Source organism: Bombus huntii, chromosome 4 (genome assembly GCF_024542735.1).
Source record: "Bombus huntii isolate Logan2020A chromosome 4, iyBomHunt1.1, whole genome shotgun sequence".
In the NCBI taxonomy this organism is placed as follows: Eukaryota; Metazoa; Arthropoda; class Insecta; order Hymenoptera; family Apidae; genus Bombus; species Bombus huntii.
The window spans coordinates 15,194,892-15,210,424 of NC_066241.1; the positions used below are offsets into that span (position 1 = coordinate 15,194,892).

General features: G+C 31.3%; 1 protein-coding gene across 1 annotated transcript in view; it reads left to right on the forward strand.

Annotated features, from left to right (window-relative positions):
• The window catches only part of LOC126864413 (division abnormally delayed protein), a 242,240-nt gene that overhangs the window by 218,281 nt on the left and 8,426 nt on the right, over nt 1–15,533 (forward strand). The window contains exon 6 of the mRNA XM_050615751.1: nt 11,385–11,529. Coding sequence (XP_050471708.1) covers nt 11,385–11,529 — 145 coding nt within the window. The remainder of the gene's footprint in view (nt 1–11,384; nt 11,530–15,533) is intronic.

Genomic DNA, 15,533 nt, shown 5'->3' on the forward strand with positions numbered 1-15,533 from the left:
ATATTTTACGATATCAAACTATAAATGTATGTTAAATTGATCGACGAAGGTTCTCGATTAATTATGACTAACGTCTCTAACTAACATATACACATATCTGATATTCTTTGCAAAATACTTCACATATATAAAAACATATTTTATATAGATGTATATTATATCTTATATATTATATACAATATTATATATATTGCATATTATAACTTGCCGCGTAATTATTATCAGGTTTTGCATAAGTTCGTTCAAGTATTTTAATATTTATAATATACACTCACAAAACAATAATACATCTACATTCAGAGAGTATATATTTAATATTTAATTTAAGTACAGTGAGGAATTAAAAGTATCGATGCATTCATTACTGACAAAGATAATGTTTGTGCAATGCCGTGTCGCATATCGTTTTTAGGTAAAGTTATTCGATATTATTTGAACATCAATACAAAGTACATAACGGATAAACAAATGACGTGTGTATATATAATCGTATCCTGCCAACGAGCGAACCATGAACACTAATGAGGCGCGCGAGGTTAATAAAATTTCTTGTTCGATTTGCGCGAAAAGTGTAATCGATCATCCGCCGATTCGATATTAATTTGCACGCGTGTAGCGTGCGAGGGAACGAATCCGACCGCAAGAGCGATCGATCAAAATGTCGCCAGGAGCTTTCTTCGCTCACGAAACGGAACACGAGAAGATCGAGCGAAAAAGGAAAAGAAACATACCGAGAAGGAGAAAGATAAAAAATAGAAGAAAGAGACAGAGAAGGGGAAGGTGGAACGAACCTAAGAAAAATCGAGCGAAAGAACGAAAGGGACAACAAACTGAGTGTTGAATAAGGACTTATGATTACCATAGGCATACCGAAAGATACGAATCAGCGAGACACGCAAAACAGAGAAAGGAGTAAGGAAGGAGAAGAATATAAGCGAATTGTTATCAAGATGTTAGCAAGGCGAAGGAATTTGAAAATATAGGTTGTAGGTTCTTCCGTGCAAACTTTTATTGGAAAACGATACAAAAATCATTAGCTTAATGTTTTACTTCTTTGAACTATTGTCTCGTGTTTCCAAACGAAACAGACACTTAGTATATACAACAAGAATAAAAAGATGGACTTTTCGAACGATCAAGCTATTGATCATCGATCGCCTAACGCTTGCACATTCAGTGTGAGAGGAATATTCCGCAGGGTCGTCCGTGTCAGTCACCTCCACATCACACAGATCCAATGTACTTCTTTCAGAGACATAACGCGTTGAGGACGTAATGGAAGGAAGCATACGAAGCCTGGAAACTCTACTGCAAACCACTTTTCACGAATTCTGCGCGAGACACGCGTCATTCACATTCGGCAATAGATTTCAAAAGCATAGTTTTCTCTGAATCAAACGCTCGTGTAATTTTTACTCTTCAATCCTCATCGCCGAACTTAAACCTTCGAACAAGCGACTGCCACGTAATCCGCAAGTAACGCGATTGCACGTAATGCGCAAATGATTTCATAAATCGATTTATCGTACTGAACCGTTCCATCTTCTGGATTCTATATCTATACTAATTATATTTAAACGCGATGGATTCCGAACGACTGGATTCCGTATTGAGAATGACGGAGGAAAGATAAATAATGTTTATCTTCTCATTTGGATAGGGACCTGGCAGGAAGTTTCTCGTACTCTTATCTGAAAATTCCGCGAGAATCTTACGGAAAATTTAGGGGAAGGTTGGTTCGTTTGATAGATCGGACACGCAAGATAGGTTTGTCCAAGGATCGTCGAGACACGATAGGATCAAAAAAGGAGAAAAAGAAAAAGAACGAAAAAAAGTGGAAAGTCGTGATTAGTCGACGATAAACGGAGAAAGGATGCACACAGACGGAACCCTGGTAGTATTTGCGGCGTGGTGGGTTGGTTAATGAATGGCACGCGATGCCTTCTGTGGGAGCGTGCGCTTCAAAAGTGATGATCTGAGAATAGCTAACGCAAATAGAACGGTCGCTCCTCCTTCTCTACCCTATCTCTTTCGCGGATAATTCTTTCCTCGCGCTTCTCGACGAGCGAACGAACAAGGGAATATCAAACGGTGCGCTGCCAGGGACGAGATACGGCGAATACCGTACGTACAGTTTCTGCTTTCCCAGACGTTTGAACCCGAATACCCGCGAATTGTGACTTGTTGCTTGGCAACCTGCAACTTTAGAACGTTTCACGGTTAATTAACTGCTCGCTGTTATTTACTGCTCTAGCGGAGTCGTTAAACAACGCCGGCTGATAAAGCGTTCAAGTGAAAGAGAGAGAGAAAGAGAAAGAGAGAGGACTGAGGGAATGGGAGAAAAGAAACTGGCTTTATGCAGTTGAAAAGTTCAGTGGGATTCTTTGAGAAAATACGGTTCCGATGTTGTTGCGAGTTTTTGAAGTTTGTTGTCGGATGATGGCATGCTCTTATGCGATTAAGCGATAATCTATTGTATATATTAGGTAAAAGTAACGAACGAAGAATACTTGTAGATAATGGGAGATTGTGGTGTCCATTAGCTGACGAAATTTTATTTTCATTTGCATTTACTGTAAATTGTTTAGTACCATAACAGGTACAAAATTATAACAGTAAATTATACTTAATTGTTCATGAGTCGATTTAAGGTTAATTGCTAATATACTTTTTTTACTAATTTTGCTAATATACTTGTAGTTTTTATGGATTATTATCATATGTTATAGATGCCTCATTCAACATATTCATTATACAGTCGCTTTACGATGATCATTAGTTATTATTAGTTAATTATGTTTATAATGATTATTAGTCAATTATCTTTAAATTTTAATATCATGAATTACTCATATAGTAATCCACGAATCGGTATTTGCAGAAAAAAGTCAATATTACTAGCATTAAATCATTTAAGATGAACTTTTCTTTTAATAATGAACACAGTAATGTATTCATAAAGGCTGATACATTCAGATTTGAACAAAATTAATTAAACACGATTTATATGTCATATAAACTCAGACAAATAAATATTTCATTAGAAAATCACAATAAAAGTATGAACGACGATGGATTTGCAACACATAAAATAAATAAACGAATGTGAACATCTTGTGTTAATATATATGCGATGTATGATATGAAGTTAAGCTTAAAATCAAATCGTTAAAATTATTCGGCCAGTGAAATATTAATTCGATAATTCTATTTTTTGTTAACGTGTAACGCAAACATCACTTACCTACTTTTGCCTTGCATTATACAAAGAGTAACCTTGCTATCATGCTTCTCTCGTCTCATATTTTTGTTACAATCTTTTAACGATGCTTTTAAAAGCTTCTGCTTATACCGCATTCTTATATATTTTCAACTCTGGAACACGATAGCAAAATTTATGCGAACTTTTATGAAACATCTTGTACAATATCAAAGTACAAGATATTCCTTTATATCGTTTTCAATCTTCCCTTTATATCAAGTTAGCTTAAGGTAACACGGAAGGAGTTATAGCACGTCATGGTCACAAGTTCCGGGGTTTTCATACGACCCTATCGAACGAGCGACAAAATTATCCAAAACTGATCGATAAGCTGTTTCTTTCTAAACTTTTTGACCCTATAAACGTCTACATATATACGTTAAAATCCATTCTTTTGGCCTATAATCACATTCCTATATGTAAGCATCAATAAAAATTCCATCGGTGTAACCTATAAACGTTTATGTGCGTGCAACAGAGTCTGTAATCGTTTCCTTTGAGCAAAAATATGCGTTGAAGCAAACACCTTGTGCAATTGAAGGCCATACGTGAAAAATAGGATTAACTCACATTTCATGTCTTTTACAGAACAACAATTTTTAAATCCAATAAAAGTATGAAATATACATTCTATCACCCTGTTCAACATTTGAAGAATGTTAATATTGGGGAGTTATGCAGAATATTAAATTAACAAACATAATAATTAAATAAAGCAGGCACATAAAGTTTATATGTATATTTGAATTTATCTTTGATTATTTTTTTTTCAACCACTGTAAAATGCTTTTTTTAACAAATGACATAATAGTCCGAAAATCAACAAAGTAAACTTATCGTAATTTTCTCGTATAGTTTTCAGTTAGAAAATTCAATACCTTCTGCAATTAACGGATTTATATGATAACTTGTGCCTACATCTGTTTCAGTACGGTACATATTTCGTACGAATGTATGTACTTTTTAACTGATGCGTTTTATTTTAACCCATATAATTTATTCACATAATTTTGACAATGTAAATGAATAATTAGAAGCAGCACATGCTCCGTTTCTTATGAAGTCAGCAATCTATTAGGTCGTCCGAAAAGTTTATTTCGTTTTATAAGGAAATAATGGATGCACAACATTTTCCGTTTTATATTATTTTATCGAATTACGTATGATCGATTTTGTTTTATCAAGATAAAATTAGATAGATTAGGTTTCATGTTTGTATAAAGATGCATTGTTGTAAAAGACGTGTCTGTAAAAGAAAGACACTTTCCGGACAACTTAATATAAACTTGAAGCAACTTCCTAAAACCATAGTAATAATATACTTTACTATATATTATATAGGTATCTCTATATCTATATATTATATATTGTTATATAATATAATATAATATTATTATATCATAATATTATAATATATATATTATATTATATATTAAATAATATATTACATAAATAATTTCTCTCTACATATATTTAATATTTAAATAACATTGCTTGTATTAACTTTCAAAGTTTTTCTATCAGTTTAGAAGATTCTTTTTTATCTAATATCTAATTCAGAAATTACAGAATCTAAAGATGAGTTTGTCAAATATCACACTAACTAGTAATTAAAGTTTGACAATTACAAATACACCAATTTTATTACTATCTGTTAAAAATCTTCCAGAAATCAATTTAATCACGCCGCAATATTCTATTACGCGTAGTTATAATAATTGCAGAGTGAAATTATTTTATTAAATTTTTTTATCCAGAGCGGTAGCGTACATATTTATTACACCAGAGCAAAATAGTCTTTCCCACGGTGAATTACCTACGACATTATTTTATTACCATATGACATTATTATCGTATAATTTATACAATTATCGTATTACGGTATCCTATACTTTGCTCACGATCTTTTTAAAAATCCAAAAATATATTCAGATGTGGAACATGTTTTAGCGCTTTAGATATCCTATCGATACTGATGTGTGACATAAACAGTGATCCATGTTGAAGGGCTTAAACAACATTTTCATGGAAACAAACTAGTGAATCGATCGCGCATGTCTCATCGTCAACTTCCGTAATGAGCTTGTTGCAATTATAGCAACATTTTCTTAACCGGCCAAACAGCTGGCCTAGCTTTCGCGTAATTATTATCGTGCTATTATTCGCGGCTGTGCTGCATTATTAACCCCTATTTGCATGCATAAGTGCAGGAACATGATGGCCAGCGAACGATCGCCCGAAGCACCGCTTGTCCGAACTTCGCGAGTCCTGGCTACCCTATTGCAAAAAGTCCCGCGATTTTTCCCTCCTCGTATCCCCTGCCAGCTATTATTGCATCGAAGATAGCACATCTCGTTCCGTCCTCGCATAAAGCGACGGTATTCAATGATACTTTCAGCTCATAAGCTGAGCGCGTGCTTCCCATGAAACTGCGAAGTTTCGTGAAACGAGCTAAATCCATTTCGCAAAGCTGGCAAGGATTTATTCCGTGCTCGATTTTTATAATCTATTCGGTGATACTTTTAGTAGGGTAACTCTGATAGTGAAAAAGATGATTCTGGTTTTAAATATGTTAAATTTAAATATTTTATTATTTGATAATATTAAATATTATGCTTGTAATATTATATTATAATATTACATATCGTACTTACTCATTTTTATAGCAAACTGTATATTTTTTATACCATGTAATTGTTATATTTAATGGATAATTAATTATTAAATAATTTGAATTATTACCATTCTCTCCCTTATTCTTACTGATCTACCTTAACAACAGTTGTATTGTTTTATTAAATTAATTTATTTATTATATTGGATTCGGATTAACTGTTATCAGTTAAAATTATATTATAGCTACATGTTAGAAGAGTTAGAAGAGTCATTTTATGAAAATGGTACAAACATTTATATTAATTCTTATGACTCGATTGCGGGTATTTATATTGTAAATTTATATTTTTCAGAATATAATTTAAAAAGTACAGGCTCGGTAGAAAATTGTTTTTCCTATTAAGTATTATAGGGAATACTATACTTTCGATATTTTACATATGTTTTCATATTATGTACATTCTGTGAAATTTTGCACCTTCAAATTTCCTATAAATGCATAAAAATCCACAGTCTACTTATGAATATATAACATATCATTATTATTACCAAAAATTAAAATGATTTCTGTTAAAATTTTTTCGAAATATGATGTAGAATTTACAGCTACTTTTAATTAGAGTAACAGAATAAATTATTATTTTACAGAAATTCATTTTTTAACATACTATAGATGTATTATACATATATGCATATGTACATCTTGTATTGTACATGTACATTATATATACGTATATATAACGTCCCCCACTATATGTATATAGCTGTAATTTTGTTAACGATATTTGGTTAAGACTTTAGAGTTTAGAATTTCCCTTTCAAAATAAATACTTAAATACAAAATGCCTGTTGGTAACTGCTTATTCGACTCATACTGGTTTACAAAGACCGAAGAGACTAACACTCTGCGATCATGGAAACAGTAAAGAACATTTGTAGAATATGTGGAGAAGAACAAAGGTTCAAACTTGTCAGATGGTTCCATAAATTCTTATCAAGAGATTTTTATTTAGATAATGTGTCACATTCTGGTCGATCAAAAGCGATATGTTGGAATAATTTACAGTCGACGATTACCATAAATCGTCGCATTACTACTAGACAACCCGCGATGAAGTTTAATGTTCCTCAAACACATATTGTGGAAGCGTTCTGTCATCTTTAAATATATAGTTGCAAAACTAAGTGACTGGATTCCGACTTTGTTCTATGTCAAAAACTCGAATACCAAAATATATCTTATTACGAAATCAAATAGTTTCATTTTTTATATAATTACATATGTACATATAGCGAAAAAAAAGGATATTTTATAATGGTACTCAAAGATGACAATGATGCAAACAGCTAAATCCATCCTATTGGATGTAAAATAATATTTTATATAATTAAGCATTATATATATATATGAAATGTTATATCGCATAACATTATATATAGTATCATTAATATTACATATAGAATAATGTGTTGAAAAAGAAAGCATATAAAATGTTTTTAAAACACTTGATCTTTTATGTCAATAATCATGACTTCTTTTACCTCTAGATCTATCTTTGGAACTCTAACAAAACATTCTTTGAAAAAAATAGAAAGAAAGTACAATATTCAGTACTGTCACCCCCAAAATATTCCAATTTGATGAATTCTATAAGAAGAAAAGTGCTATTCTTCTTGGACATTGCAACATAATTATGATAGTGCACAAAAAATCTGAGTTATACAAAAAAAAGCTACAAATCTCTTTAGATAAATTTTTAATGTTTATTTTCAACGTGAAATTTTAAATAGCTACTTTCAGTAAACATCCTAATAGCCGCACAGTATATATTCATATGTGTATTATATACAGCATATATATATTTTTAGATTTCATTTTATCACCATTTCATGATTTCCAAATGAAACAGTCACCGAGAATTTTTCACATAAATTTGTTACGCAAATTTGTAAATGAAATCTCATACAACCGATACGATCAATATCACGAAATTATTGCACGAAACGCGTGTAGATCTCCTTAATTTCATTATATCTCCATGTTTGCAAAGTTATTAATTAAGTATGCATTGAACGCGCAACGAAATTACATTATTAAAATCCTACTTACACCGCGAATGGATTAATTCAGTGCCGCCAGCGTATGCTCGATTTCCGTAGCGTCAATGTCGAAAACATTGAATGCCTTGATTTCGCATCATTTGACTGATCACGACTAACGGTTTTTGTGGCAGAATGATATGTACTAATAGAATTACAGTTTAGCCGTGACACTTGCTTCAAGCGTCATTTTGGAAGGGAACATTCGATTGACGTGATGTTAGTTTAGCTCGACGCATTGATGATTTAATAATTCAATTCAAAATGGCAATATTGACATTTGTCACTATTCGTGTGTAATTAAACGCTTTGTCTACAGGTATATTTATAACACTGTTATTTATGCACATATACCAATCTGTTGGTTTGACATTGGTTAACTTTTATGGGATTATGCGTTATTATTTGTTATTTGTTTTACTTTATAGTATCTTCCATTCATACGCTGTAGTATTACTTTTTATTTTTGTTATTGTTGTTTGGCGAGTAAAAATGCATAATGAGAGAAATCAATTTGTTCCTACTTATTATGAGATGATTTTACATGTACGAAAAAATTTTTCTTATAAAAAAAATCATTCTGGTGCAATAAGTTTTGAAAGACAGATGACTTGTTTCTTTTAGTCAAATGATTATAATTTAGTCAAATAATATCAATTGTTTGTTGTCCTATTACTTTGTGATGGCTGTTTGCCGAATTTACTAACATTCACATAAAAAATATGCATTATAACATTTTTGTGTCGTTAAACCTCGATCGCTATCGCTGGATTTTGAGTTTGGTTATATTTAGTTCTAAATTATCTAATTTTAATTTTTGTTTTATATTTGTTCTTTATATTCTCGATAAATATTATGGATGGTCTTTATGATGTAAAATATACAATAGAAATTGGGCTGAAGTATTTTGAAATTAAGTAACTTATCTCTTAAAGGCATGTGGATCAACTGGATGATATCAATTAACGATTAAGCATACATGTTAAACTACTTTTGATCGTCAACTATTTTGAATATCAACTTCTTTTTATATGTGACGTTGATAGGAGATTATTAGAAACTGAAACTCCATCTGAAAGTTTTTGAATTTCTTTAGGATCATATCGTAAGTTCCGTCTTTAAGATTATCCGAACAGTTTCCTTAACGAGCCACGGTTTATGTCAGCAATTCCCAGGGGGTTCGGTCCGTTCTATAAACTAATTTTCTTAATTTGGCTTTTTAACTTGAAGCAATCTCGGGAGAACTTCATCTTAATCCGTGACCGTTGCGAATTAATTTTCTATTGCCAGCAAGCTATAAACGGTATTTCGTTACAGCTATTTGAAAGCCATAATATAATTATGTATTTCCGCATTGATATTCACAGAGCATTGATATATAAATAGATCGGATCGTTGTGTCAGTAATTCTAATAAAAAAATGTTGATCTTTGTAACCGATTTCCTAGAAGATAAACAAATCGACCTTTTCGATCAAGTGTTAATTAATTTGAATATGTTAATTTATTTTTATAACTAACGCAAAGAATATAGATTAACAGGAAAAATACGTGAATTAGTACGCCATTAATATGTTAATCCGAAGCATTTAATGGAACGAGTAACGCAATAGTAAATCACAAAATTATACAAACTGCAAAATGTTGCAAATGAATCAGTGATATATCGCAGGAAGGCTTCTATAAAAAAAAAAGCTTCATACAACCTAAATTTCCGTATTATTTGAATAAAATTCGGAACGAAAAATGATTATTTGAACGATATGTTGTTTTATTTGACTGTTAGATAGATGTTATTTTGAAATAATTGTAGTATTTTATTTGAACAAACGATTGACTTTTCTCTGAATTATTTAACTGTTAACAATTATTTAACTGAAACAATTTTTTATTTTATTTGATATCTCACGTTTCAGTAAATGTTTCCTGAAATGATCTCTTAAATATGCTTTGATTCTATCCATTCAAAATACAATATTTAAAATTCAATTTAATATTTTACTTGATTTTGGACAAGCATCAAAATTACTTTTTCCATTATTTCAAAAAATAATAAAACAGTTATAATTGTTATTTTTCATCTTTATTTTAAATAAAATCTTCCCTAACCTGGTTCATCCCTTAAAAAGTTAACTTTAACTTATATATAATATATTAAAAAATTACTATCAATATGCGTAATTTCCTTACAATTTTATACTGGAAACATTTCTAAAATACTCGGCCTTTTCTTGCCTGTTGAACCAAGGCAAAGTGCTGGGTATAAAAATTCGATGACTCGATAATAGGAGTACAATCATTCACCGATTACCTTAAAAATTAAATCGTCCCGTTTTCCATTTAAAGAAACGTGACAGAACGAACGTAATCATTGATTCCTTTTGTCGACCAATTCGCGGTGGGAGATTGTTGCGGTCGACCAACGAATCGGAGTTGGTTCGTCTTCTATGAACACCTCATTAAGATTGCAACAAATGTATTCGCGTGCAACGTATCTACACGACGTCCGGCTAAACCGATGAATTTATCGGCAGACAGAAAGCGAGGGGTGGAGATAGAGGGAACGCTCGATATCGAAGTGGCTACCATTCGATATTTATCCAATTACCATCGCACTCAACGGAAATCGCGAAATCGGATTTACGTTTCCGGAAAACGCGGTGCGTCGCCGCGCGGAATTTACAGTCGCTTAAAATGCAAAAGGCCGCGATTCTATCTGCCGTCAAAACGTTTTGATCGCGCGGATACGGCCGATGCTTGATATTTATTCAATTACACCGCGATCAATCAACGGTTCCCATCGTCTACTCTCTCCGGAGAAAATGCGCTGCGATAACAATGTAACGTTGACGTGTCTTTCGACGTTACATATCTCATTGAATAGTAAATTTCCGTTTAACCTACTTATCGAGCACATTATTCGTAATATGGATTAGCTTATGGAATTATTTCGTCGTATCGGAGAATATATGTCGCGCCAACATTGTATTATTTTTGTAACACAGAAAATAAAGATACATGGTCCTTCGAAATTATCATGTGATCAGAGCTAACAAATTTTCAGATTCTGGTGCACAATTCTCTTTTTTTTTTTATTTTTTTGTACGACATAATGTTATATGTAACGAATAATTGGCTGCTTATTATATTTTCATGATCTCTGTGAAATATACATGTATGTATACTTGTTCTAAATATGTATACATACATATACTTTCAGATTTGTTTCAAGCTTTTATAATCGTGATAGATGAGTATCATAATAGCGTTAATAAAACTTCAAAACGTTTTGTATGACACACGTAAAGCATATGCAAGTGTCGGAATATTTTTGTGAGCCTGTGTATGTACGTGCATGTCGTCATTAGCAAGCCAGTTAATTTCACATATTTTCTCGTTATTCGCAGATACACAAAGACGGTAGCGGATTCGAGTTTGATGGCGCAGAGGTACAATCCTGAGTTCACCATAACGACAATGTCGCCGACAACAACTTCCTACGGCAACGCGAACACCAGCGTGCTCATTGACCAATTGAGGCACATTAATCAGGTGAGTCCACGTTCAACCGTAATGTGTTCCTCGACTCAGCCTTGGCTGACCGTGTTTCCGATTGAATTGTCTCTCGTTCACATCCTGTTTTCGACTTGCGACTTCGGATTGCCAGATAGACGAGATGCGCTTACTTTGTCTATTGCCGGTTCGACATGGTCGTCAACTTTATAATTAAACTTGTAGATTTTTATACATTTATGGGTTTAAAGAAATAAAGATATATATATAATATACAAAAACATGTGAAATACATAAATGGAAGTATTGGTTGTTTAAAACGTACAACAAATATCTACTTAGGTTCTATATCTTTTATCTTATTTATAAAGATCTGAATTGTACGAATATAAAAATATGAAAATTTATAAATATTCATAGTCTACTGATGACATTATATTACCAGTTCTTAAACTTTCGGAGAATACGTGTAATCAAATTATACGTACAATAAGTGTAGAAAGTGTTCGTATATTAATCTATTTTAAAACAAATTTTTTCATAGTTTAACAAATCTTGAAATTATGTATTCATAAAACAAATATTAATTGCGGTAAAACAAATAAAATCACATTATTAAATTATTATCAATTATATAAATTAAGTGACGACTTTTGTTGTAATTAATTTACTAAATGCTTATAATGACGGACAAAACGAAGAAAGTATTATTTAATTTTTTTAATTTTTTGTTATTTCTTATTATTTATTTCTTTGATATATTTATTATTAAATTTTACTTACACGTAATATTAAAAAAGAAATTAATAAGTTTTTCATATTTTAAAGGGTATTTATATTTGATAACGCCCTGTAAAAGATTATTGGAAAAAAAGAATAATTTGTTATAAAGAAACTAGAAGGTATAATAGTTACTACAACAATATTTATTTGTTCTCGAGGTTTGACCTCTGATAGTAATGGAATTATTTAAAGCACTTAAGAGAAATTACTATTACTTAATACAATATTTTAAATAATTAATTAACTAATTATAAAATTTTCAATAATAAATTAAATAATGCTAACTGATATTAAATTAAGTCAAATAAAAATTATATTATTTAATTAATAATTACACAATAACTATTTTGTGATCGCATTAAACAGTATAAGTAATATTAGATACAAAATTTAACAGACAGGCAATATGTTAATATCAGTTACAATTTTCGTACTAAATATATGAAATAACTGAGGAACTTCGCTAAACTTAATATCTCAATTATAGTTGCAATGAAAAGAATCGAAAAGCCAGCTATTTAAAATTAAGACCGTAAAATGTAGAACGTTAAACACAGCGTCCGGTATAGCAATTTCTAAAGAGACAGTCGGCGAACCAACATTCTTAATCCTTCTCCAAGATGCCTTTATGCTTCGGTATAATACAATAGTAGCCTCGCGGTTGTAATTACGAACGAAACGGGGCATTTCTCTGCACTTTAGCTCCGCGTAATCTTGTTCGTGATTATTAGCTAAACGCGAAAATCGCTTTAAGCAAATGCGGATAGCAGCGTTTAATCCTTCGCAATCCAAATGTACCTTCCGGGCACAGACAACGTCAAGCGTTGTAGTTCAAGTGTGCTTCTGAGACACATGAAAGTTTAGACTAACATTACTCGCAGATTATGTATAACATTTTATAACAAGCTGCAGGATATAAGAAAGTACACGCTATTCCCTGGAATAATTTTTACGTTATATCATACAGGGTATCTCACGCAACTGAGACAAGTTATAGCTGTGGAACGATAGGAGATAGAAAAAAATTTCCTTACGCGAAATTGAATTGTTCCGATTGATAGATTATAATCTGGTACAGGGTACTTGTTCCGAAAGCTGTAACGTTTTGAGTAATTAAACATCTTCTCAATGTTTTCAAAATCACCTCTGGTTAAAAAAAAATTATCAATCTATTTTTAAAAATATAGATGATCTTAAAATCTTCGAAGTACTATCAGTTCCAGAATGGATATATCGTATTATTCGTATATTTGTATATTGCATGTATTATTCGATTGATGAAATTCGATTCATGAAATATATTTCTATCTTCTACCGTTTCAAAGCTATAGCTTGTCCTGGTTATTGTAGTAGATATTCATAACCGGAAAGAAACATTTATTTAAATATTATCAGAATATCATAGATATCCGCTCTCTCTCCTTCCGCGAAATCAATCTTTGAAAAAGATTTCAATTATTTGTACAAGTAAATAGCAATAGTAAATTCATATTATTATCGATATTATAAGAAATAACATTTTGGCAATTTAAATAATGAAGAACAAATGTTTAACAATTAAATGGTCGCAATATTGTAGCTTTTTCTCCCTCTTTGTTTCCACACTCCAAATTTATTTATATACATTGTCATGATTACTCTGTAAACCCTCAAATCAATTTGTTTTCCCTCCGTCACTACATGTAATAATCAATAATTAAGCATTGCAAATAAATTAATAATTTAACTAACAACAAAGAAAAGAGATGAAAATTTTAAAAGCAGCACTCGTCATATGGAGAAGAAAATGTCTTAGTAAACAATTTTTCGTTTCCATTAACGCGAATGACATGCTCTCTCCGAAAGCTATCTTACTGATTGTGAGATTATCATTTCTTTCTTTTGGGATTACAGGAGATTTTCTACATTTACCGCTCTCATTTTCGCATCAAAAACAATATAATAATAAATAAATACTTAGTGAATAATAATACTATAATCGTAAATAAATAAATACTTTAAATAAAATACTAATGTTATGGCCTTATCGATTTTCTAATTTTAATTTCTTCCTTATGAGAATTTCTTGCAAATATAATTGATTATATATAGCATTAGTACGACCAAATTATGTCAGAAAATATAAAACACCAATGAAACTGGTAGCAATCTCTGAATAAATACGCTGAATAAATACGATATTCTGACATTCTATTATTTTCGATGAACTCTGGCCAACAACATGTATCTATTTCTACAACATCTACAATAACTTTCCACAAATTTCAGCTGTGAATACATAAATTAATATTTTATTCAATTCTTCCTCATAAAGGTGTCACAACATAATGGCAGTTGATCGCTATTTACATATTTTTATTAACTAATTCTGTAAAAACATAATAATTATGGAACAAAATATAAAAATACGTTATATGTATATATTTCGAAAGATAACATTCTTTTACTTTGTTTAAACAGATATTATTTATATATTATTTACAATCTCAAATTTGTCTCAAATGCGAGAAATGATAATTGAGTCTTGTCTCACACTACAAATGAAATTTTAGAATACATATATCCTACATGAAACGAATGATAATAATATATATTCATAAAAAGTTTCTATAAATATTCAAATATTTTCGTGAGCTTCTGTATTTAAATTCATTAAACTTTTTCCTTATGATGGACTAAGATATTAAAACTTCATTTTCTCTATAAAGCTCTTCTGTGACATTCTTTGTCCTTTTTCCCTACCCTTTTATATTATATGAAATATTATATGTTTATGAAGACAGTCATCCGCGGTGGCGAATTCATAATCGTTAACGTAAACCGGATCCGCTGACAAGCCATTGTGTGAAACAAAAGGACGGCAAAGCGTTAGTAAGATATTTATCGCATGCTAATGGAGACAGACATTTCAGCGCATTTCCGGACAGGAAAGGGTTGCAATTAGTTTCAAAGTTAGATTAGTCCGCGTAACCATGCGTAAGACGTATATACGTAATAAGGATTTCATTAATTACTGATTTCGTGGAACGGAAACTTGTCTCAACGTGATTTGCTAGATGAAATATATCAACGTCCGTTTAAGGCTGATAGCATTTCAACAAATGTTGAAATCCTTCGTATCTCTATGAATTTTTACGTTACTCGCGTTTTATTTTTTCCATGTCTTAGCTAATTGGATCAGTGAAACAAGAACACAGATCATTATTCAGGCAACGTATAATTTCTAAGCAGCTTCGTTACTTTCAGATGTTTCTTCAACT